The sequence below is a fragment of the Planococcus citri genome, chromosome 1 (assembly GCF_950023065.1).
Source record: "Planococcus citri chromosome 1, ihPlaCitr1.1, whole genome shotgun sequence".
NCBI lineage: Eukaryota > Metazoa > Arthropoda > Insecta > Hemiptera > Pseudococcidae > Planococcus > Planococcus citri.
This window is the reverse complement of record NC_088677.1, coordinates 15,126,014-15,152,686: the sequence shown is the minus strand read 5'-3', so window position 1 is coordinate 15,152,686 and position 26,673 is coordinate 15,126,014. Positions and strand designations below refer to the sequence as shown.

General features: G+C 38.4%; 1 protein-coding gene across 1 annotated transcript in view; it reads left to right on the top strand.

Annotated features, from left to right (window-relative positions):
• Positions 1 to 26,673, top strand: part of LOC135848065 (orexin/Hypocretin receptor type 1-like) — a 287,683-nt gene that overhangs the window by 253,177 nt on the left and 7,833 nt on the right. Inside the window, exons 5-6 of the mRNA XM_065367843.1 lie at positions 11,544 to 11,685; positions 22,347 to 22,459. Of these exons, the coding sequence (XP_065223915.1) occupies positions 11,544 to 11,685; positions 22,347 to 22,459 (255 nt within the window). The remainder of the gene's footprint in view (positions 1 to 11,543; positions 11,686 to 22,346; positions 22,460 to 26,673) is intronic.

Below are 26,673 nucleotides of genomic sequence, written 5' to 3'. Positions count from 1 at the left end.
GTGGAATCCAAAATGGAATGGATAAAAGTGAGGTACTGGTCCACAACAAAGACGCGTTTGAAATAATTTTGGGTCGCTGATTTCGAATATGACGTTCATTTTCACGGGCGATGCGCGTAAGTGGTGTTTTTGGTACTTTTCTTTGTGCAAAACCGTCCCTCAGGCTTCCCATCAAACTGTAGCAGACTACCAATCATCGCAATGAATTCCCCGACCCCGAAAACCCCCCTGGAACCCATTCTCGAACTTTTGCGGGAATTCGATTCTTGAAAAATTCACATTTTTGCCAAAAACTTTGAATTTCATCTTTCTAGCGAATTCAAACCCAGTTTCCAGGAGAACAATGAGGTTTAATGAGCTGCGGTTTGCAGCATTGAATTCGCCGTCCCAAAAAAACCCCAGGCCCAATTTTTCAGCTCGTTTGGGCGGCATTTCCTCCAGTGGTTTTTTGGCCCCTTCTGCCCACCCCCTAGTGGGCAATGGTCGAATCCAGAATGGAATGGAGAAAAGTGAGCTACTGGTCCACAACAAAGACGATTTTGGACTAATTTTGGGTCGCTGATTTCGAATATGACGTTCATTTTCACGGGCGATGCGCGTAAGTGGTGTTTTTGGTACTTTTCATTGTGCAAAACCGTCCCTCAGGCTTCCCATCAAACTGTAGCAGACTACCAATCATCGCAATGAATTCCCCGACCCCGAAAACCCCCCTGGAACCCATTCTCGAACTTTTGCGGGAATTCGATTCTTTAAAAATTCACATTTTTGCCAAAAACTTTGAATTTCATCTTTCTAGCGAATTCAAACCCAGTTTCCAGGAGAACAATGAGGTTTGATGAGCTGCGGTTTGCGGCATTGAATTCGCCGTCCCAGAAAACCCCCAGGCCCAAATTTTCAGCTCGTTTGGGCGACATTTTATCCAGGGTTTTCTTTGTCCCCTTCTGCCTACTCCCTAGTAGGCAATGGTGGAATCCAAAATGGAATGGATAAAAGTGAGGTACTGGTCCACAACAAAGACGCGTTTGAAATAATTTTGGGTCGCTGATTTCGAATATGACGTTCATTTTCACGGGCGATGCGCGTAAGTGGTGTTTTTGGTACTTTTCATTGTGCAAAACCGTCCCACAGGCTTCCCATCAAACTGTAGCAGACTACCAATCATCGCAATGAATTCCCCGACCCCGAAAACCCCCCTGGAACCCATTCTCGAACTTTTGCGGGAATTCGATTCTTGAAAAATTCACATTTTTGCCAAAAACTTTGAATTTCATCTTTCTAGCGAATTCAAACCCAGTTTCCAGGAGAACAATGAGGTTTGATGAGCTGCGGTTTGCGGCATTGAATTCGCCGTCCCAAAAAACCCCCAGACCCAATTTTTCAGCTCGTTTGGGCGACATTTTATCCAGGGTTTTCTTTGTCCCCTTCTGCCTACTCCCTAGTAGGCAATGGTGGAATCCAAAATGGAATGGATAAAAGTGAGGTACTGGTCCACAACAAAGACGCGTTTGAAATAATTTTGGGTCGCTGATTTCGAATATGACGTTCATTTTCACGGGCGATGCGCGTAAGTGGTGTTTTTGGTACTTTTCATTGTGCAAAACCGTCCCACAGGCTTCCCATCAAACTGTAGCAGACTACCAATCATCGCAATGAATTCCCCGACCCCGAAAACCCCCCTGGAACCCATTCTCGAACTTTTGCGGGAATTCGATTCTTGAAAAATTCACATTTTTGCCAAAAACTTTGAATTTCATCTTTCTAGCGAATTCAAACCCAGTTTCCAGGAGAACAATGAGGTTTGATGAGCTGCGGTTTGCGGCATTGAATTCGCCGTCCCAAAAAACCCCCAGACCCAATTTTTCAGCTCGTTTGGGCGACATTTTATCCAGGGTTTTCTTTGTCCCCTTCTGCCTACTCCCTAGTAGGCAATGGTGGAATCCAAAATGGAATGGATAAAAGTGAGGTACTGGTCCACAACAAAGACGCGTTTGAAATAATTTTGGGTCGCTGATTTCGAATATGACGTTCATTTTCACGGGCGATGCGCGTAAGTGGTGTTTTTGGTACTTTTCTTTGTGCAAAACCGTCCCTCAGGCTTCCCATCAAACTGTAGCAGACTACCAATCATCGCAATGAATTCCCCGGCCCCGAAAACCCCCCTGGAACCCATTCTCGACTCTTTTGCGGGAATTCGATTCTTTAAAAATTCACATTTTTGCCAAAAACTTTGAATTTCATCTTTCTAGCGAATTCAAACCCAGTTTCCAGGAGAACAATGAGGTTTGATGAGCTGCGGTTTGCGGCATTGAATTCGCCGTCCCAAAAAACCCCCAGACCCAATTTTTCAGCTCGTTTGGGCGACATTTTATCCAGGGTTTTCTTTGTCCCCTTCTGCCTACTCCCTAGTAGGCAATGGTGGAATCCAAAATGGAATGGATAAAAGTGAGGTACTGGTGCACAACAAAGACGCGTTTGAAATAATTTTGGGTCGCTGATTTCGAATATGACGTTCATTTTCACGGGCGATGCGCGTAAGTGGTGTTTTTGGTACTTTTCTTTGTGCAAAACCGTCCCTCAGGCTTCCCATCAAACTGTAGCAGACTACCAATCATCGCAATGAATTCCCCGACCCCGAAAACCCCCCTGGAACCCATTCTCGAACTTTTGCGGGAATTCGATTCTTGAAAAATTCACATTTTTGCCAAAAACTTTGAATTTCATCTTTCTAGCGAATTCAAACCCAGTTTCCAGGAGAACAATGAGGTTTAATGAGCTGCGGTTTGCAGCATTGAATTCGCCGTCCCAAAAAAACCCCAGGCCCAATTTTTCAGCTCGTTTGGGCGGCATTTCCTCCAGTGGTTTTTTGGCCCCTTCTGCCCACCCCCTAGTGGGCAATGGTCGAATCCAGAATGGAATGGAGAAAAGTGAGCTACTGGTCCACAACAAAGACGATTTTGGACTAATTTTGGGTCGCTGATTTCGAATATGACGTTCATTTTCACGGGCGATGCGCGTAAGTGGTGTTTTTGGTACTTTTCATTGTGCAAAACCGTCCCTCAGGCTTCCCATCAAACTGTAGCAGACTACCAATCATCGCAATGAATTCCCCGACCCCGAAAACCCCCCTGGAACCCATTCTCGAACTTTTGCGGGAATTCGATTCTTGAAAAATTCACATTTTTGCCAAAAACTTTGAATTTCATCTTTCTAGCGAATTCAAACCCAGTTTCCAGGAGAACAATGAGGTTTAATGAGCTGCGGTTTGCAGCATTGAATTCGCCGTCCCAAAAAAACCCCAGGCCCAATTTTTCAGCTCGTTTGGGCGGCATTTCCTCCAGTGGTTTTTTGGCCCCTTCTGCCCACCCCCTAGTGGGCAATGGTGGAATCCAAAATGGAATGGAGAAAAGTGAGCTACTGGTCCACAACAAAGACGATTTTGGACTAATTTTGGGTCGCTGATTTCGAATATGACGTTCATTTTCACGGGCGATGCGCGTAAGTGGTGTTTTTGGTACTTTTCATTGTGCAGAACCGTCCCACAGGCTTCCCATCAAACTGTAGCAGACTACCAATCATCGCAATGAATTCCCCGACCCCGAAAACCCCCCTGGAACCCATTCTCGAACTTTTGCGGGAATTCGATTCTTGAAAAATTCACATTTTTGCCAAAAACTTTGAATTTCATCTTTCTAGCGAATTCAAACCCAGTTTCCAGGAGAACGATGAGGTTTAATGAGCTGCGGTTTGCGGCATTGAATTCGCCGTCCCAGAAAACCCCTAAGCCCAAATTTTCAGCTCGTTTGGGCGACATTTTATCCAGGGTTTTCTTTGTCCCCTTCTGCCTACTCCCTAGTAGGCAATGGTGGAATCCAAAATGGAATGGATAAAAGTGAGGTACTGGTCCACAACAAAGACGATTTTGGACTAATTTTGGGTCGCTGATTTCGAATATGACGTTCATTTTCACGGGCGATGCGCGTAAGTGGTGTTTTTGGTACTTTTCATTGTGCAAAACCGTCCCACAGGCTTCCCATCAAACTGTAGCAGGCTACCAATCATCGCAATGAATTCCCCGACCCCGAAAACCCCCCTGGAACCCATTCTCGACTCTTTTGCGGGAATTCGATTCTTTAAAAATTCACATTTTTGCCAAAAACTTTGAATTTCATCTTTCTAGCGAATTCAAACCCAGTTTCCAGGAGAACAATGAGGTTTAATGAGCTGCGGTTTGCGGCATTGAATTCGCCGTCCCAAAAAACCCCAGGCCCAATTTTTCAGCTCGTTTGGGCGACATTTCCTCCAGTGGTTTTTTGGCCCCTTCTGCCCACCCCCTAGTGGGCAATGGTGGAATCCAGAATGGAATGGAGAAAAGTGAGCTACTGGTCCACAACAAAGACGATTTTGGACTAATTTTGGGTCGCTGATTTCGAATATGACGTTCATTTTCACGGGCGATGCGCGTAAGTGGTGTTTTTGGTACTTTTCATTGTGCAAAACCGTCCCACAGGCTTCCCATCAAACTGTAGCAGGCTACCAATCATCGCAATGAATTCCCCGGCCCCGAAAACCCCCCTGGAACCCATTCTCGACTCTTTTGCGGGAATTCGATTCTTTAAAAATTCACATTTTTGCCAAAAACTTTGAATTTCATCTTTCTAGCGAATTCAAACCCAGTTTCCAGGAGAACAATGAGGTTTGATGAGCTGCGGTTTGCGGCATTGAATTCGCCGTCCCAGAAAACCCCCAGGCCCAATTTTTCAGCTCGTTTGGGCGACATTTCCTCCAGTGGTTTTTTGGCCCCTTCTGCCCACCCCCTAGTGGGCAATGGTGGAATCCAGAATGGAATGGAGAAAAGTGAGCTACTGGTCCACAACAAAGACGATTTTGGACTAATTTTGGGTCGCTGATTGCGAATATGACGTTCATTTTCACGGGCGATGCGCGTAAGTGGTATTTTTGGTACTTTTCATTGTGCAAACCCGCCCCACAGGCTTCCCATCAAACTGTAGCAGGCTACCAATCATCGCAATGAATTCCCCGACCCCGAAAACCCCCCTGGAACCCATTCTCGACTCTTTCGCGGGAATTCGATTCTTGAAAAATTCACATTTTTGCCAAAAACTTTGTATTTCACCTTTCTAGCGAATTCAAACCCAGTTTCCAGGAGAACAATGAGGTTTCATGAGCTGCGGTTTGCGGCATTGAATTCGCCGTCCCAGAAAACCCCCAAGCCCAAATTTTCAGCTCGTTTGGGCGACATTTTATCCAGGGTTTTCTTTGTCCCCTTCTGCCTACTCCCTAGTAGGCAATGGTGGAATCCAAAATGGAATGGATAAAAGTGAGGTACTGGTCCACAACAAAGACGCGTTTGAAATAATTTTGGATCGCTGATTTCGAATATGACGTTCATTTTCACGGGCGATGCGCGTAAGTGGTGTTTTTGGTACTTTTCATTGTGCAAAACCGTCCCACAGGCTTCCCATCAAACTGTAGCAGACTACCAATCATCGCAATGAATTCCCCGACCCCGAAAACCCCCCTGTAACCCATTCTCGAACTTTTGCGGGAATGCGATTCTTGAAAAATTCACATTTTTGCCAAAAACTTTGAATTTCATCTTTCTAGCGAATTCAAACCCAGTTTCCAGGAGAACAATGAGGTTTGATGAGCTGCGGTTTGCGGCATTGAATTCGCCGTCCCAAAAAACCCCCAGACCCAATTTTTCAGCTCGTTTGGGCGACATTTCCTCCAGTGGTTTTTTGGCCCCTTCTGCCCACCCCCTAGTGGGCAATGGTGGAATCCAGAATGGAATGGAGAAAAGTGAGCTACTGGTCCACAACAAAGACGATTTTGGACTAATTTTGGGTCGCTGATTTCGAATATGACGTTCATTTTCACGGGCGATGCGCGTAAGTGGTGTTTTTGGTACTTTTCATTGTGCAAAACCGTCCCACAGGCTCCCCATCAAACTGTAGCAGGCTACCAATCATCGCAATGAATTCCACGACCCCGAAAACCCCCCTGGAACCCATTCTCGACTCTTTCGCGGGAATTCGATTCTTGAAAAATTCACATTTTTGCCAAAAACTTTGTATTTCACCTTTCTAGCGAATTCAAACCCAGTTTCCAGGAGAACAATGAGGTTTCATGAGCTGCGGTTTGCGGCATTGAATTCGCCGTCCCAGAAAACCCCCAAGCCCAAATTTTCAGCTCGTTTGGGCGACATTTTATCCAGGGTTTTCTTTGTCCCCTTCTGCCTACTCCCTAGTAGGCAATGGTGGAATCCAAAATGGAATGGATAAAAGTGAGGTACTGGTCCACAACAAAGACGCGTTTGAAATAATTTTGGGTCGCTGATTTCGAATATGACGTTCATTTTCACGGGCGATGCGCGTAAGTGGTGTTTTTGGTACTTTTCATTGTGCAAAACCGTCCCACAGGCTTCCCATCAAACTGTAGCAGACTACCAATCATCGCAATGAATTCCCCGACCCCGAAAACCCCCCTGGAACCCATTCTCGAACTTTTGCGGGAATTCGATTCTTGAACAATTCACATTTTTGCCAAAAACTTTGAATTTCATCTTTCTAGCGAATTCAATTCCAGTTTCCAGGAGAACAATGAGGTTTGATGAGCTGCGGTTTGCGGCATTGAATTCGCCGTCCCAAAAAACCCCCAGGCCCAATTCTTCAGCTCGTTTGGGCGACATTTCCTCCAGTGGTTTTTTGACCCCTTCTGCCCACCCCCTAGTGGGCAATGGTGGAATCCAGAATGGAATGGAGAAAAGTGAGCTACTGGTCCACAACAAAGACGATTTTGGACTAATTTTGGGTCGCTGATTTCGAATATGACGTTCATTTTCACGGGCGATGCGCGTAAGTGGTGTTTTTGGTACTTTTCATTGTGCAAAACCGTCCCTCAGGCTTCCCATCAAACTGTAGCAGACTACCAATCATCGCAATGAATTCCCCGACCCCGAAAACCCCCCTGGAAGCCATTCTCGAACTTTTGCGGGAATTCGATTCTTGAAAAATTCACATTTTTGCCAAAAACTTTGAATTTCATCTTTCTAGCGAATTCAAACCCAGTTTCCAGGAGAACAATGAGGTTTCATGAGCTGCGGTTTGCGGCATTGAATTCGCCGTCCCAGAAAACCCCCCAAGCCCAAATTTTCAGCTCGTTTGGGCGACATTTTATCCAGGGTTTTCTTTGTCCCCTTCTGCCTACTCCCTAGTAGGCAATGGTGGAATCCAAAATGGAATGGATAAAAGTGAGGTACTGGTCCACAACAAAGACGCGTTTGAAATAATTTTGGGTCGCTGATTTCGAATATGACGTTCATTTTCACGGGCGATGCGCGTAAGTGGTGTTTTTGGTACTTTTCATTGTGCAAAACTGTCCCACAGGCTTCCCATCAAACTGTAGCAGACTACCAATCATCGCAATGAATTCCCCGACCCCGAAAACCCCCCTGTAACCCATTCTCGAACTTTTGCGGGAATGCGATTCTTGAAAAATTCACATTTTTGCCAAAAACTTTAAATTTCATCTTTCTAGCGAATTCAAACCCAGTTTCCAGGAGAACAATGAGGTTTGATGAGCTGCGGTTTGCGGCATTGAATTCGCCGTCCCAAAAAACCCCCAGACCCAATTTTTCAGCTCGTTTGGGCGACATTTCCTCCAGTGGTTTTTTGACCCCTTCTGCCCACCCCCTAGTGGGCAATGGTGGAATCCAGAATGGAATGGAGAAAAGTGAGCTACTGGTCCACAACAAAGACGATTTTGGACTAATTTTGGGTCGCTGATTTCGAATATGACGTTCATTTTCACGGGCGATGCGCGTAAGTGGTGTTTTTGGTACTTTTCATTGTGCAAAACCGTCCCACAGGCTCCCCATCAAACTGTAGCAGGCTACCAATCATCGCAATGAATTCCCCGACCCCGAAAACCCCCCTGGAACCCATTCTCGACTCTTTTGCGGGAATTCGATTCTTTAAAAATTCGCAACGGTTTTGGACTAATTTTGGGTCGCTGATTTCGAATATGACGTTCATTTTCTCGGGCGATGCTTGTAAGTGGTGTTTTTGGTACTTTTCATTGTGCAAAACCGCCCCACAGGCTTTCAATCAAACGCTAGCGAGCTACCGATTGTCGCAATGAATTCCCCGACCCCGAAAACCCCCCTGGAACCCATTCTCGACTCTTTTGCGGGAATTCGATTCTTGAAAAATTCACATTTTTGCCAAACACTTTGAATTTCATCTTTCTGGCGAATTCAAACCCCAGTTTCCAGGAGAACAATGAGGTTTCATGAGCTGCGGTTTGCGGCATTGAATTCGCCGTCCCAAAAAACCCCCAGGTACACCATTTTCAAATTCCAATTCGCAAACTCGCGCGGACCCTTCATTTCTGCACACTGCAAGGTAAAGACCTTCCAATTTGCAATTTTTGATGGGGCCGCGCGACTTACGACTTTGCACGCAGGAAGCAACGGTTTTGGACTAATTTTGGGTCGCTGATTTCGAATATGACGTTCATTTTCTCGGGCGATGCTTGTAAGTGGTGTTTTTGGTACTTTTCATTGTGCAAAACCGCTCCACAGGCTTTCAATCAAACGCTAGCGAGCTACCGACTGTTGCAATGAATTCCCCGACCCCGAAAACCCCCCTGGAACCCGTTCTCGACTCTTTTGCGGGAATTCGATTCTTGAAAAATTCACATTTTTGCCAAAAACTTTGTATTTCATCTTTCTAGCGAATTCAAACCCAGTTTCCAGGAGAACAATGAGGTTTCATGAGCTGCGGTTTGCGGCATTGAATTCGCCGTCCCCAAAAACCTCCAGGCCCAAATTTTCAGCTCGTTCGGGCGACATTTTATCCAGGGTTTTCTTTGTCCCCTTCTGCCTACTCCCTAGTAGGCAATGGTGGAATCCAAAATGGAATGGATAAAAGTGAGCTACTGGTCCACAACAAAGACGCTTTTGGACTAATTTTGGGTCGCTGATTTCGAATATGACGTTCATTTTCTTGGGAGATGCGCATAAGTGGCATTTTTGGTACTTTTCATTGTGCAAAACCGCTCCACAGGCTTTCAATCAAACGCTAGCGAGCTACCGATTGTCGCAATGAATTCCCCGACCCCGAAAACCCCCCTGGAACCCATTCTCGACTCTTTTGCGGGAATTCGATTCTTGAAAAATTCACATTTTTGCCAAACACTTTGAATTTCATCTTTCTGGCGAATTCAAACCCAGTTTCCAGGAGAACAATGAGGTTTCATGAGCTGCGGTTTGCGGCATTGAATTCGCCGTCCCCAAAAACCTCCAGGCCCAAATTTTCAGCTCGTTCGGGCGACATTTTATCCAGGGTTTTCTTTGTCCCCTTCTGCCTACTCCCTAGTAGGCAATGGTGGAATCCAAAATGGAATGGATAAAAGTGAGCTACTGGTCCACAACAAAGACGCTTTTGGACTAATTTTGGGTCGCTGATTTCGAATATGACGTTCATTTTCTTGGGAGATGCGCATAAGTGGCATTTTTGGTACTTTTCATTGTGCAAAACCGCCCCACAGGCTTTCAATCAAACGCTAGCGAGCTACCGATTGTCGCAATGAATTCCCCGACCCCGAAAACCCCCCTGGAACCCATTCTCGACTCTTTTGCGGGAATTCGATTCTTGAAAAATTCACATTTTTGCCAAACACTTTGAATTTCATCTTTCTGGCGAATTCAAACCCCAGTTTCCAGGAGAACAATGAGGTTTCATGAGCTGCGGTTTGCGGCATTGAATTCGCCGTCCCAAAAAACCCCCAGGTACACCATTTTCAAATTCCAATTCGCAAACTCGCGCGGACCCTTCATTTCTGCACACTGCAAGGTAAAGACCTTCCAATTTGCAATTTTTGATGGGGCCGCGCGACTTACGACTTTGCACGCAGGAAGCAACGGTTTTGGACTAATTTTGGGTCGCTGATTTCGAATATGACGTTCATTTTCTCGGGCGATGCTTGTAAGTGGTGTTTTTGGTACTTTTCATTGTGTGAAACCACTCCACAGGCTTTCAATCAAACTGTAGCCGGCTACCGATCATCGCAATGAATTCCTCGACCACGAAAACCCCTCTGGAACCCATTTCCGACTCATTTGCTACAATTCAATTTTTGAAAATCTCACACTTTTTGAAAATCTTAAAAATTTTTTTTTGCTTGAGTGAATTAGAACCCACTTTTCACGAGAACTAAGAGGGTTCATGCGCTTGGGGTTGTTGCAATGAATTTACCATCTCAGAAAAGTCTCTTTAGACATCAGTTACAAATTTGAAATCGCTAACTCGCGCCACCTTCTCCAACACAGGAAATTTTTCAAAGTGCATTTTCAGTCTCTTTATATGAGAATTCAACAGTGGACATTAAAATTTCGTTTTTCAATTTGAAAACGAAGTTTCGGACCGTGCAATTAGCTCTTATTCACTGGCGACTTCGCCTTCTCTTTTATTTAAAATTAAGAAACTCGAATCGCGCGTGAAGAAATATCTTATACGTACCACTAAATTATTCAATTCAGCGAAAGAAACAAACTTGGTCGGTTAAGTACAGTTACCCTACGTACGTTACTTATTGAAACTGCGACAAACACGCATTCCTAAAGTTGAAAAAAAAAAGTAAAAAAATCCATCTAGGTGAACAAAGTACATAGCTACCTGCTACATGCTACGTACAGAGTGTACAAAACGTGTCGAACGTAGCTAGGTAGTAGGTACTAGGTACTCGTGTACCACCCCCTTCCCCACCTTCATATCGTATTTTACGCGGCACCACAGTATGCAATTCCATTAACATCTCGCTCAGTAATTGTTTTTCGTTTTTCCAAATGTGTACCGGGTACCGGGTACCGGCGGCGGCGCGACAACCACCGCATCGGTCGAGAAATACGATCAAAACGAACGAGCAAACTTTTTCACTATCGTCGTGATGGGAAAAAAATTACCAACTTGTTTTTGCCCCGAAAAAGAATTATTCATTCGGTAAAACGAGTAATATTTTTACGTCCATTCGACGTGCTTAATTAACAACCCAACCAACGGTAAACAAATTTTTCATCAGGTTTTCCAACCGACGACGTGTTGAAAAAAAATTTTCTGAATATGCGAGATATCGACATTTTAGAAAATGGATATTATGGTACCAAACGGGATTCGAGTGTGGAAAAAAAGTCAGATGGTTACGTATAGGAATATCATGGGCAAAAACTGTCTGGTCAAAGTTTCATCAATTGATACAATTCTAATTCGTGGCCAAAAATCACATTTCATCAAAAATGGTTTCAAATGATTTAATTTTGTCACAATATGGTTTCATTTTCGGATCATTGGGTACACAGGGCAAATTTATTATTGTTGATAAAATGACTGGAAAGGTAGACGGCAATATATATAAAGACAAATTATAAAAATAATGGATTTATTTTTTCTTCCAAAGACTAGAGTTTCTATACCTTATGTTCCTGCTATAATAATACTGTATTATCACTTAACCTGTTTTTACAGCATTAAACAATAGAAGAATACCGACCGGAAGTACCACAGAAAGTCAACTCAGATCGAGAAGAAAAGCAGCCAAAATGTTGGTAGCGGTCGTGATCATGTTCGCTATCTGTTACTTTCCCGTTCATTTATTAAATGTTTTAAGGTACGATAGAATTCACTTTATACCAATTAAGTTTCGAATTAGTGTTTTATTTAATTTGCGCGATAAACGAGTCGACTAAATGGATTAAATAATGGGTGAAAGATTTCATCCAAGTTTGCTTTGGCCGAGCGAAAGGCTAGCTAATATTTTTATAAAGTTACTTTTTTTAAATTCCCCCTCCCCCGGCTCCTCATCGTCGTTCCCTTTTTAACTTTTTAGCGAAAGTAACTAAAACTTTACCGGATTTTTTTTCTCATCTTTTTCAAACTTGTTCTGGTGTTTTTTCCCTCGGCTAACCGACTCGTTTATTGAATTTCTTTTTTAATTATCCTCCTAGCTTGATGTACACATAATGTAACTCTCGATTCCAACTTACTTTTTCTTATATAGATACGTACAAGGTCCCTAAAAATAATCTAAGAAGCTCACACACGCGTCGACTTCGTTAATAAAATAAGCTTCGAAGATACACGTGATTAAAAAAAAAAAAACGAAGTTTAAAAATTCGCAAAGGGGTATTTTTATAAAGTGACTCACTTTGGGTAGTTTTTTTCTTTTACTTTCGTTTCTAAAAGAAAGTGTAATATGGACTATGGCGCGATAATTTGATTAAAGTTTTTAGTACTTTTTAAGTACTAAGCGAGCTCGAAATGAAATTTATTCGAAAATTGTGTTACGATAGGCTAACGGTGTTTGGACGAGATGCTTGTACGAAATTTCACAATAGTGTTGCTTTAGTTGCAAATTTTAATTGTCGATTTCAAGTTTCGTAAAGTTTATAGTGACCGTGATGGCGAGAAAAAGGCAGTCTGATTTTAGTTTTCTTTCGAAATTAAATGAAATCGCACGTTTTAACTTTTGCACCATCGAGAATTTGAAAGTGAGAGAATAAGAGAATAAGAATAAATTTTATTTAGAGACGCCCAGCAACTTAGGCTTTTTTGCGTCTGCTGTTTTTGACACAGATTACAAATATTAATTCATTTTACACAGATGATTACAAATACCTGCATTCAACAATATAACAACAAATATAACATGAAAAAATAAATAGGAAATATATAACATGCAAAAGAAAAATAACATTGAAAAAATTTGAGAAAAAGCACTAAGGAAAAAATAATGTGTTTAAATATCATTGAATAAGTTACACTCTTTTAGAAAAATGAACAATTTCTGGCACAGATTTTCATTATCAGCTTTTAGATGAGCATATTTAAAGTCACTGCCTAGTATATTTTCTACTTTTGATTTGTATAGTATGCATGAGTCCAGTATATGTTGAATGGTTACATCTGTATCACAGGTTGGGCATTTTTTCAGAGATTTTTCTGAGAAGAGTGAGCTGTGTGTGAATGTGGTGTGGCCTATGCGGATTCTAGCTAAAATTACTTCTTCTCTCCTGCTTAAGCGATATGAGGTAACTGGATTTGGTGGTATGATGTTTTTGTACAATTGAGTTTTTTCTTTGATAGCATTCAAGTTGGCAGAATCAATATTGCAGGAGGCAAGCAGTTCTCTAGTGTGATTTCCAAATGGTTTGTAAGTAGAGTACTGGCTTTCAAGGCTTGAATGGAAAATCTTGAAGTAATTCAGATGGTGTGGGTTCATGGCAATCTTGAGATAGTATTTCAGAGCAAGGTAGTTTCTCCTTTCTTGCAGACGGGTGGTGCCTATTTCTGTGATAAGTTTTGAGATGGGGCTTGTGCGGAAAGCACCTACACAGAGACGAAGAGCATGATTTCTGATGGAATTTAGTTTATCTAGGTCTGATTTGGCAGCTGAATTATAGATAATTGATCCGTAGTCAATAATGGACTGGAGGTGGCTTGTATATATTCGTAATAATGCCCATCTGTCTGCACCCCATCTGGTGTGACTGAGTTTTTTTAGAATGTTGATAGCATTGTTTCCTCTCTGTTTAACATAGTTGAGGTGAGTCTTCCAGTTCATACGTTCATCTAGGTAAAGTCCAAGAAATTTGTGAACAGGAGTACTTGTGATTTCAGTATTGTAGATTTGAAGGTTGATACTCTGTATGGGTCCACGTTTGCGATGAAAGTTAATAATGACCGTTTTTTCAGGTGAAAATCTCAGTCCTTTTTCAGTGATCCACCTCTGTAGACGATTTATTGTATCTTGGAGACTTTTTTGAAGTTTGTTGATTGATTTTGCTCTAGCAAAGATCGCCAAATCATCAGCAAATAGTGAGTAATTTACTGGTTTGAGTATCACATTTTTTATATCATTCATTGCTAGTATGAATAATATGGGACTGATTACTGCACCTTGGGGTGTGCCAATTTCTTGAGTATAAGCTCCAGAGTAAGTTGTGTTCAACCGAATTTTGAAAGTTCGATTCCTCAGGAATGATGATATAAAAAGAGGTAAATTTCCTTTGAGCTTGAGATTTTTCAACGAATTCATAATAACTTGTTTTGGTATCCGATCAAACGCTTTCTCTACATCAAAGAAAACACAAGCTGTATACTGTCCAGTTGTGAAACCATCCAAGATTTCTTGTTGTAGTTTTACTAGCTGATCCAAAGTTGACCTGCCTTTTCTAAATCCACACTGGTTTTCATCAATCAGGTTTTTTATTTCAAGATGATCCATCAATCGAACAACTACCATTTTTTCCAGTATCTTGCATAAAACTGAGGTTAGGGCAATAGGGCGATAGCTGTTTGGCTCTAATGTAGGTTTTCCAGGTTTTGGTATAGGTATCACATGTGATTCGAGCCATGAAGCAGGTACCTTGTGTATATTCCATATTTCATTGTAGAATTTTAGCAGAATTTGTAGGTTATCTGTGTTCATGTGTTTTAACATCTCAATATGAACATTGTCTGGACCAGGTGATGAATGCCTTGTTTTTTTTATTGCATTTTTCAATTCTAGAATGGTGAAGTTAGCATTATACTCAAGGTTGCAATTTTCTTCTTCAAAAATTTGGTTATTAAAATCCTGAGTTTTTCGAGATGTCAGGTACTCAGCAGGAAGTTTATTATTTGAAGTGCTTTCCGCAAAATTTTTGGCCAAAATTTCAGCAATCTCTGATGGTGAGCAAGCTAGGTTGCCTGATGGTGATTTGACAGCACTGATAGGAGAAAATGAACTTCTTCCAGAGATTCTTTTGATTTTTATCCAAAAATCTTTGATTGGAGTTTTAGAGTTGATTGTTGAGATGAATGAGTGCCATGATTCTTGTTTACTGTGTCTAATTATCCGGCGAGCATGTGCACGAATTTTTTTATAAATCATAAGATGGTCAAATGTTCGATATTCTTTGAATAATTTTAAAGCTCTCTTCTTTTGTTGAATTATGGCTTGGCAAGCAGGATTCCACCATGGAACACATTTCTTTTTTGGTTTGCTTGAGGTTTTTGGAATATGTTTGCTTGAAGTTTGAATGATATGATTCGTAATTTGCTCACAAACATTATCAATATTATCAGTAATCTGTATGGAAGAGAGGTCCAAGTCATGTTCATATGCCTCCCAATCTGCACAGTGAATCTTCCAAGAGGATCGCAGTTTTTCCGGAGGCATATTAAATTGATCAAAGTTTATGATTTGTGGAAAATGGTCACTTTGGTAAGCATTTTCGGCAACATTCCACTGAATTAGGTGAGCTATGGATGCACTGCAGAATGTAAGATCAATTGCTGTAAATGTGCCATTAAAGATATTCATTCTTGTGTATTTTCCTGTGTTGACTAAACAATCTGTGCCTCTTAAGATGAATTGCTCAATGACATATCCTCTTGGACATAGTTGATTAGATCCCCATAATGGATTATGTGCATTGAAATCTCCAGTTACTATATATGGCTGAGGTAGTTGATTTACAAGATCTTCTAAAGTATGAATTGTGATATTATCTTCATGGTGTAAATAAACTGAGCATAAGGTGACAGCAATATCGTTTTGCAGTTTAATTTGGACAGCCACTGCCTGGATTGTTGTGTTCAATGGGATATGTTGTGTGTGAAATATCTGTTGAACAGCAATCATTACTCCACCTTTACAATTTACTGCACTGTTCTCATCTTTACGGAATATATTATAGCCTTTGAGAAAGAAGTTATTTTGGTTGCCTAGCTTGGTTTCTTGCAGGCATATCACAGAAGGAATGAAATCTTGGATGAGTATTTGCAATTCTGGATACTTTGATTTGACACTATTCAGATTCCAAGATATAATACTGCTCATGAGATAAGAAAAGTGAGATTTTTTACAGTTTACATTTTATGATTTTCTGAACTGGATTCATATTCATCTAGGTCATCATCTACATCATCACTCGTGCTTTCTTCTTCATAATGTGCTTCTTCATCTAAAACTTTTTGGAAACAAGTAAGGGTTCTTTTTACACTTGCACTGACCATTGGTTTTATTTCCTCAACCATATTGGATAAGCTGGACAAATCTTGGGTATATGATTTGGCATGTGTTAATTTGTCAGGAACTGTTCTTAGATTTTCGATTAATTCAATAAATTTGTCTTTTTCCAAAAATGAGTCTTCTTTTTTGAAGTCAGGATGATGATTGAGATGATTGCTGATCTCTTCGATTTCTGAATTTGACAGCAGTTTTGGTGAGTCACCCACTGAGTTGGGTTGTTTCTTGTGTTTACGTGATCTTTTTCTTTTCGGTTTAGTGGATTCTTCAGTGGAGGTGATGGTTGGAGCACCTCTTTTTGTATTTTTGTTTTCACTTTCTTTGGCTTGCAAGGTAGCTTCTTGGATTTGTTTTTGTTGATTCTCAATTTCTTCTTTATTAGGGCATTTTTTAGCAGGATGGCCAGTGTTTTTACATAGGAAACACTTCATATTCGATTCAGTTGATAAAAATATACGGAACTCTTCGTTATCATAGTTTATTGTTATCGAATCTGGGATGCGGCTCATATCAGTGTTATCAGGATCGAACTGTACAGATCGGCGAAAACTCAGTATATGTTTTAGTGTAGGCTTTGTATGCCCAGCATTGATAAACTTCATCGGTAAATGTAAAGCTATACCTGTTTTATCGCTTAGCTCTTTAACTATGACAGAGTGAGGTATTATTGGGCACACGTTTGAAATGGTCAGCTGTTTTAACGGATTTACTAGATGACGTGCCTCTAAACTATGGCCTTTAATTATTATGTTGTTATGTTCATCCATAAATTTATTCAAAGTTGCCACACTGTCAAAGTAAAAACACATGCGAGACTTGGACATTCTTGACTGAAATATTATCTTCGATGAGGGGACAACCAGTTCTACAGCAGCAGCATAATCTTCATTAGTGAGGTCTTCAATAAGTGGAAAAACAATGGCTTGGTCTCGTTTAGGGAACACTTCAGTAGATTGAGCACAGGCTGAGTAACTCAACCCTCCTGTCATGGACATGGCGGGGAATTACGCGAGTGAAACGGCAAAAATATGCAAAAGTCTCTACACAGAACGCATACGCGTCGTGCACGTACGTATTTTGATCAACGAACAAACTGGTTTGCAGTATTACACAATTATAACACACGAAACACATGCAATACACGTCTTTCTCCTATCAACGCACTATCAGAACTCCAATTTGAAAGTGTAATGGCCGGATGGATCTTAAAAACGTGATTGTTGCAGGTCTGAAAATAATTTTCAACAAAATTTTAACGTGATGAATTTTTTTTAAATGTTGGATTTCATGTTTGTTTGGGTTGAGCTGGGAGGAGGAGGGAGAAGGGGGTTAGAACAATAAAAACTTTGTTTTTCGAATTTTAATCAACATTTGGAGCACTTGTTTTTCAAATTATGCTAAACCAAAAATCAAAAAAATTAAATCAAATCAATTAATTGAATGAAACAGAGCCTGATAAAACATTTTTTGGAGGTACACAAATTGAAGATTTGTGTTTTACCTTCTTCGGTTCAACAGCCCCTTCCCCATACATTTAAAAAATAAAACTTTCGTTTTCTACAATAACATCGATGAGTTTCCACATTGTATTATTTTTGTCATAAGTGTCACTCTCATTACATCAATAACGTAGCCAGGCAGACTTTCTCCAAAAGTACGGCAAAACAACAATAGGAATGAGAAAATTGAAATTGGAAGTAATTTCTCAAAAATTTGAATCTCTTGCGATTGCAAGAGCGAAAATTTCCGAAAAATTGACCGAATAGGTATAAGAAAAAACTAGGATAAAGCAGGAAGATCAATAAAACTTGCTAGAAAACAATGAAATGTTGGCAAAAAAATATATTCCTGAAATTAGGTTAAAATTATGAAATAAATCATTAAAGCAAAATGAAAGTCAACAAAAAAATTGGAATTTCTTGAAAAATTAGCAATGATCGATCACGATAGGTAATCTAAAATTGAAGAATTTCAGTTAAATTTGGCAATAAATACATGAAAAAATGTTGAAAATACTTACGTCAAGTCATCAAAATCAATTATCAAATTGACAAAATATTTGTGAATTTATTATAAAATGTTGCAAGGAGTGAATTTGAAAGTGTTAAAACGAGGACGAGTGAAGTGATGGCAAAAAGCATCAAAAATTCATAATCAACTGAAGAGAGTAAAAACCAATTCTTTTTAGATAAGTATTTCGTTTGTTCAGAAATTCTTCAGATTTAAAAATTAATTTTTGAAAATTTAACTTAATCCAAAATCAATTCTAGTCTACGAGTAAGTAACATAAATGTAATCCAATTAAACTGAATCTCATTAGTCTCGAATATATTTTGATTCAACTGGATGAATTCTTTTTAAAACGTGGATTAATTTGCTTCAAATATTTTTCTGGAGTGAATTGGGTTTATAATTTAGCAGAATTCTGAATCCAAATCTGATGCTGTGAGATCCATCTCATTCTGATATTTATTCTGATCCAATTGCAGATTTTTTCACAAGACATGGATTAATTTGGATCGAATTTCAATGAACAAAACTTTTCCCTAGGCAATAAAATATTAGTGCAGATCTATTTTTCAAATTGTTTGAACCGTGATATTTTCAACAAAAAAAAGCAATAACAAGGTGCGCAGCATGTTTCGTTACACGAAAAATATTCATTCTAAAAATCATCAAGAAAATTTATTTAAAATTACTACAAAAGACTTTTATCACTTAAAATTACCACGAAAAAGCTTCAAAATAGATCATCGAATAAATTTATTGTAAATCACCACGAATAATTCACCTGAAATCATTCCAAAAAATTATTATTTCATCACGTGAAAAAAAATTATCAAGTATCTAACCTTGCAAAAAATTCAACACTGGAAAAATCACGATAAATTCATTTGAAATCATTTCAAAACAAATTCACTTATCATCGATCAGCAACTGAAAAATTGATATTTCATCACTTGAAAAAAAGTTATTGAAATTCAACATTAAGAAGCCAATTTGAAATCGCCTCGAAAACATTGAAAAATGTACATATTCTAAACCACCACAAAAAATTTGCTGGAATTCAACGCAAAAAAGTAAATTTGAAATCATTGAACAATTTATTCTAAACCATTGGAAAAAAAATACTTGTTGAAATCATTCTGAAAAATTGATATTTCATCACTTGAAACAAATTCATTACGATTCAACACTAAAAAGCCAATTTGAAATCGCCACGAAAAACACAGAAAAATTTATTTTAAACCACCACAAAAATTTCACTAGAATTCAACACTAAAAAAATCAATTCGAAATTTTCTAAACCACCCGAAAAAATTTACTTGAAATTATTCCAAAAAATTGATATTTCATCATTTGAAAGAAATTCATTAAGATTCAACAATCAACACTAAAAATCCAATTCGAAATCGCCACGAAAACATGGCCCTACTTACAAAATGGCGGCCATTTTGATTGACAGGTCATCCGAAATCGCAGATTTTGCATTCCAACATAGGGCTTGCACGAAATTTTTCAAACCTTACATAGGTACATAGATCGAAAGAGCAGGCAAAAATTTATCATCTGACAAAATTTCAAGTTCGAAAGTGTCTTTTTCGATTTTTGGTGAATTTTTGAAAGTCAAATTTTATTTAGGCCAATAAAAATGAGGGGAAAAAATCAAAATCTCGCCAAATTGACCTAGAAAGCTGAAATTTGGGTTATACCCTATTTTCGATCTGCCAAATCGATTGGAAACTGTTTCAGACCGTTTAGAGTAGTTCTAGAACCTCCAGCAGATTTGTGAAACTTGAAATTCTCATAAAATTTCATCAAATGGAGTGGGAAAGACAAAATTCATTCTGCAAACTAATTTCAATACGCTACGAAGTCGACTGCAGATGGATTTCAAGTCGTTTTGGAGTCTCTATCGACTTTTTGAAAATTACTGGAGCCTCCAGTAGATGTCCGAAACTTGGAATTTTCACTGTTCGAATTAACTCAAGCACGTACCTTTTGTGCAGAGTGAATTTCTGCTTTTCAACTCCATTTGATGACATTTTGTGAAAATTTCAAGTTTCAGAAATCTACCGAAAGCTCCAGTAATTTTGAAAATGTCGCTAGAGACTCTAAAACGACTTTAAATCCATCTGCAGTCGACTTCGTAGCGTATTGAAATTAACTAGTTTGCAGAGTAAATTTTAGTTTTCCAACTCAATTTGATGAAATTTTGTGGGAATTTCGAGTTTCAAAAATCTTCTGGAGGCTCCAAAACTGCTCAAAATGGTCTGAAACAGTTTTCAATCGATTTTGCAGGTCGAAAATAGGGTATAACCCAAATTTTAGCTTTCTAGGTCAATTTGGTGAGATTTTGATTTTTTCCCCTTATTTTTATTGGCCTAAATTTGACTTTTAAAAATTCACCAAAAATCGAAAAAGACACCTTCGCGCTTGAAATTTTGTCAGATGATGAATTTTCGCTTGCTCTTTCGATCGACCTTTGTAAAGTTTGAAAAATTTCGTGCAAGTCCTATGTTGGAACGCAAAATTTGCGATTTCGGATGACCGACATGTCAATCAGAATGGCCGCCATTTTGTAAGTAGGGCCATTTTTTTTTTGAGGACAAGGGCTTGAAATGTTCCTTAGGATTCCCCCTTTAAGAAAAAAGTTGTCTTTATGCGGGACCCCCAACTATAATATGAAAAAAATTCATTGGAATTCAGCGCAAAAAATTTAAATCATTGAACAATTTATAGTAAGTCGCCAAGAATAGTTCACTTTAATTCATTCCAAAATACTTGATAAAAAAATGTATAATAATTACCAGATCTAACTAGATTTAATTATGTAGGTATCATAAGTTCATCCAATCTGATCTGGTTGTATTTAACTACGAATTGAATCTTATTATAGATACTACACACTCAAAAATCCCAATCCAATTGGATGAGGCATTTTCGAAAACATTGAATTAGTAATTTTGATTCTAACGATCCAAAAAAAAAAATGACGCCATTCGAGTAGATCTGATCGATTAAAATCCGATCCAATCCAACAAATCGAAATTAATCTATGGATTTACAAACCTATTTCAATCCAGCCTTTATTTCCATTTTTTGTGGGAGGAGGGGGAGATCAAATTGAATCCAACTTGGATTTGATTTCAGATCCAATCTCATACAATCTATGGCAATTGAATCTCATTACCTACATCTAGATATTCTAATCCCATCGGGCAAAACATCTCATATTGGATTAATTTATTGAATCCTAATACCGAATCTAAAACTTCTTCCGTGAAACTGACACTTCCTCATTCCACTAAAACACCTGTTCGAAATCAACCCCTGTCCCCCCTCCTCCCCACTAAAAATCACTGAAAAACTATAGGTACCTACTTAATCGCAAACTAATCACCATTCAATTAACCGAATCGCGGTTTGCGAATCGGTAAATTGCATCCAACAAAAACTAGGTGACGGCTCCGCTTGCGTATAGTCTTTTGACGAATTTAACGTCATTAAAAAGGCTTAACTTTCTTCAAAGGCCGCTGCGAAAGTTTAACGTTCGCGATACTTGCGAAGTTAATTTTCTCGCCAGTATCGCAACTTAGGTTACAAAGTACAATAAAATCTAGTATAGGTAACCGCGTCGTCAATCAAAAGTGATTAAAATTTACGACGTAATTTTCCGGAGTTAAAATACGCTCTTATAGAAGTACTCATACTTACAACATCCGGATCCCTGAAATTCAGCAAAAAGACGAGAGAGAGAGGGGTCAACAAAAAATCATAATAATCATATCGTGGTCTTCTTGTATAAGTGTAGGTGGGCCAAGGTACACGGGTACAGTTGCCTTGCATTTATATGTAGGTAGTATCTTTTGTTGAAAATGACGAGCCAGCATCTCGATCGAGTTTTCAATGAATTGTATCATTCTGTTTATCTGTTAATTAGAAAGTTATAATAATGTTTGACGTTGCGACAATAAAGATTATAATCTGTAGGAGGTGTTTACAAATACGAAATTGGTACAGGAAACTTCCTCGATGATGTATTGTTTATTAGTATAAAGCACCTTTTTCTTCTCTACCTATGTACCTTCGTATTTGCTTATAGAGAAAATATCTCCTTCGTATCGTTTTCGATAAAAGAGTCAAATTTCTCTTCCTAATGATACTTGAGTGAACGTTCACATATTTTAACTACAATAATTATATCTAATAATACCTTACTATGTAGTATATCAAAAATATGTTTTCGATTTCAGGAACACATTACCTTTGTATCAAAACGACTACACAGCAGCGTTATCCAATCTCACTCACTGGCTTTGCTACGCAAATAGTGCCATTAATCCAATCATCTACAATTTCATGAGCGGTAAGTAAAAACGTATCTAACCGACTCGAATAATTTTTCAATAAGAAGTATTAATTATGATATTGGAAGCTTTTTTTTTCACCATTTTAATCGACCCAAGTAGACAGCTTTTCTTTTCATTAAACTTTTTAATTAATTACAACGAGCTTTATTTTGAGTGTGGGTAGATACTTAATCACCGATTTCGAAGCTGAGTTGGCTTTTTGAAGATTTCGTTATTTCCAGCCTTTGGCTTATTGTAGGTATATAGCTACCGATGGATCCAATTTGAACCAATCATCTTAATGTACGAGCTATCTACATTATTACTTTAATGCAGACAACAATACGTTCTTTGAGCCGTTAGAGGCAGCCGAGTGTTATGATGAGGATAATTTTCTATAATCGAAGAGTGGTTGTTATTTTGATGAAAACACCTGGTGTAGAAGTATCGAACTTATTAGACGAAGTTGAGTTATTGTTTGAGGCATTGTAGAAAGATAGGCTCAACGATTTTAATCGAATTGATGACAAATGCCTTAGAGAAAAGATTAAGAAAAAAAACTTTGGGTTTGAAAATTTACGAAACAATTTCATTAAGTATTACTTTGGCTATAGGAATTTGGTAGGAAGGTTCGACTCTTTCCCCATATCTCTAATTGGGTATAAATTAACCACAAACTTGGTTAATTTTGAATTTTTGAACGCATTTTCTCATCATCATCTTTCCCAAGGTCATAATATATAAGAATCCAACTCATGTTTTTCCCTTCTCATATCACTATCCTACCTACCTACGTCATGTAATATCAATATATAAATATCATTACGAGTAATTGTAAATTCGACAACAATAACGAAACGTTGTCGAAAAAGTTGCACGGTCGAAAAATTTATCCCATTAAACTTTCTTAAGCTTTAAGCGAACGCACGTATAAGCTTTAAACGCTTTCGAAACTTTCACCGTAGGATATTATATAACTGGAAGGTCGCGTTCGAGAGAAATTTCCTCGTAGCAATTTTAAACGCAGGTTTATATTTTTTGAAGTAATTTTCATGTAAATTTGATTTCACAATGAGTTCGAAGCGATGCGACGACGTTAAGACGAGGCGAAGATTTGATAGAACGGAGGGGGGAGGGGAGTTGAAAACATGATAGATTAAGTGCGTGAGATACCTACAAGGCTACCATTAATTCTGATGGGTGTATATATATATTTTTTTTTTAGATTAAAATAGGTAGTTATAATTATCAAATCGGAGGAATAAGAAAATTAGAAAACTACAAAAAAATGACGCTTAAGAGTATTGAATCAAAGGCTTTTCGAAATACTCGTATCTGATTCTGATCTCCAAGACAGTTTCGTCTTCTCCCTCTCATAAAAATGGTATCTATCTTTTTTTATTCGGATGGAATGAAAGACCAAAATAGTTAACGTAAAATTTCTGATATTATCGTGACGTTATTCCACAATGTTTTCATTCCTGGCGCAGAACCCGTTCACTTTTCCTGCATGAGTTTGTTGTCACAACACTTCAAAAAAGGCTGAATAACACTTTCGTAAGATTAATAATATTTTCAAAAAACTAATTTTGAATTTCTGGTGCAAGACTAACTCACTTTTTATTCATCCAGAATTTCTCTCTAAATGTTTCATAATTTGTGTAGATTTATTGTATTATTTGAAGTCAATTTTCATTCCTGGCGTAAAATTCGCCCTCCTCCCCCAATATTTTTAGTCGATCTTTTTTATCAGAATGTTTCAATCATTTCTGAATAATATCAAATCACCTATCAATTTTTTCATATCTCTCTAATAGGTAGCCTACCTAGTAACTACTTACCTTCAGAAATAAATTTTCATTGAAGTACTCAATTTTAGAGAAATCAATTATATGCATTCTGGGCACAGCATCCGATCATGGCTCCCCACTGAAACGTTCGTGTTGAAAAAGAGAGACAGGGAATTTGAAAAACTTAAATTTTGGGAATGTTGATGGTACAGTTTTTAATTTTTTCCGAGAATGTACGACCGTATTTTCAAGAAATCAGACCACACGTATCAAGTTATGAGTTTTTGAAGACCTTGATTCTGATTTTGAAGACAGTTTGACCCCATAAATTTCCAAGAGAGAAGGATTGTAACGTACTGTTTTGAAAAATTCTCTGTGAGTCTAAAAAATCTTCATTTCTGGAGTCGTTTATTCTTATTGTGGTGACTGTTTTGTCTGAAAACTAGAACTGAGTCCACTTAGAAGGAGAGCTGAGCACAAAATTTGAAATAATGCGATCAGAAACATTGTTATACTTTCTTAATTTTTTAACATTTTATTCATTTTTCCCACTCTTCTGCATCGTGTAAATCAGAACACTATAAGAAAAAAGTACCTACTTCACGGAATTAGTATCTACTTATGAGGGTACCTACCCAGTATTTTTCTGAACAAAAAATTTGCCTTCAAGGGGGAAGGGGTGAGTAAATTTTTAGACCCTGGAAAAAATTATATGGGTATCGAATTATAAATTTTCAAGAGTCCAGAATCTGATTTTGTGAGCAATATCAAAACCCGACCATCCACAGAGGGGAGAGAATGAAACTTAAAATTTTGAGGAATGCATTGTGAGTGCAAAGTTCCAGGTTTTTGGAATCACTGATTCTTTTTTATCCTCATAATTATTGTTTACCCTTGAGAATTGAAATCAATACTGACTTTCTTAAGGGAAAATGAGGCCCAAAATTTTGAAAAATGCAATGAGAATGGTACAACTTTAGCTCTTCTGATAACCCAAATTTTTATATTTTGGGGACCATGCAAACTATTTTCAGGATCAGAAAAGCTCCCAGCTTCCACGTAGAAGAATTTAAGATATACTCATATGGTGAATGATTTTCGTTTTTGATTCATTTTCATTTTTTAAGAATGTGAAAATGTGTCAATTGTGTTATTCCTGGCGCAGAACCCGCCCACATTTTTAGTCAAATTTTCTTATCACAACACTTCAGTCACATTTAAAAACTTGTATGTAAATGTGATTAGAAATAGATTTTGCTTCTGGCGCAGAACTTTCCCACATTTCCAGCCAACATTTTCGCACTATAATACCTTTAGGTACCTACACAATCAAAAGGCTAACAACGTGGCTATAGAAGAAGATTTTGATTCCTGGTGCAAAGCTTGCCACTTTTCAGGCCTGAATTTCTTCTCATTATATTTTAGAGAAAACAGAATAGTTCATCCAAAGAACTAATAACGTGATTGAAAGTCGATTTCTTGATTCCTGGCGCAGAACCCGCCCACATTTCCAGCTGGAAATTTCTCATCACAACGCTTCAGAAATAACGAGATTTTGTTCTCATTAGCCCTTCAACATCTTCAGGAGTTCATTTCATGTTCCTGGTGCAGAACTTATCTCCTTTCAAGTTTTTTTTAAACATTGGATACTTCAATATAATTTTTTACTCCACAACAGAGTGCGTTTTCGCCGCCGATGCCTTCTTCAGTTTTCTTCACTCTCGAGTTGGTTTCGAACCTTCTCATCTCTTTTGTCACAATTTCTCATAATTTATGCTTCGATAAGGTATACCTACTTGATATTCATGAAATCCGCGTTTCCAATAAAATCAAAAGTAAATTTTTTTCTTCCTGGCGCAGAACCCGCTCGTTTTTTTCTTTCACAATTTCGAATCCCAACGCTTCAAAATTCTTTAAATTAATGCACGTTTAGGCCTACTTTTCAATTCAAAAATTTTGGACACATGCTTGAAGAAGTGATGTGTTGTGGGGGGGAGGGAGAAGGTGATCGACTGAAATTTTCACAATTTTTTTCACCAGATTTTTCCAACTGTTACCCAGGATCTCCTCCACCTTCAGTAACTTTCATTCCGATTAGTTAGATGGTTCAAACATGCAAATTTTGGAGGGGGTGGAAACAAAAATGTTAAATAATTTTAAATGTTCAAAAATGATGCTTTTACGTTGACAAAAATTTGAATTGTTCTATAGCAATTTTGATATTGAGATCCGAAAACTAAAAATCACAATTTTTGAGTTTTTTTGGTGTTTTTTTTTTTTTTTTTTTTTTTTTTTTAGCTTCTTGGCCTTTGCAAATCAAATTCAGAAAGAAAACAGAACATTTTAGATCTTGCGAGAGCAAATAAGGGAGGCCAAAACCTTCATAAAATTCACAATTTATAAGATGAAAAAAATAGCAATATTATTCTTGAATTTTTGAT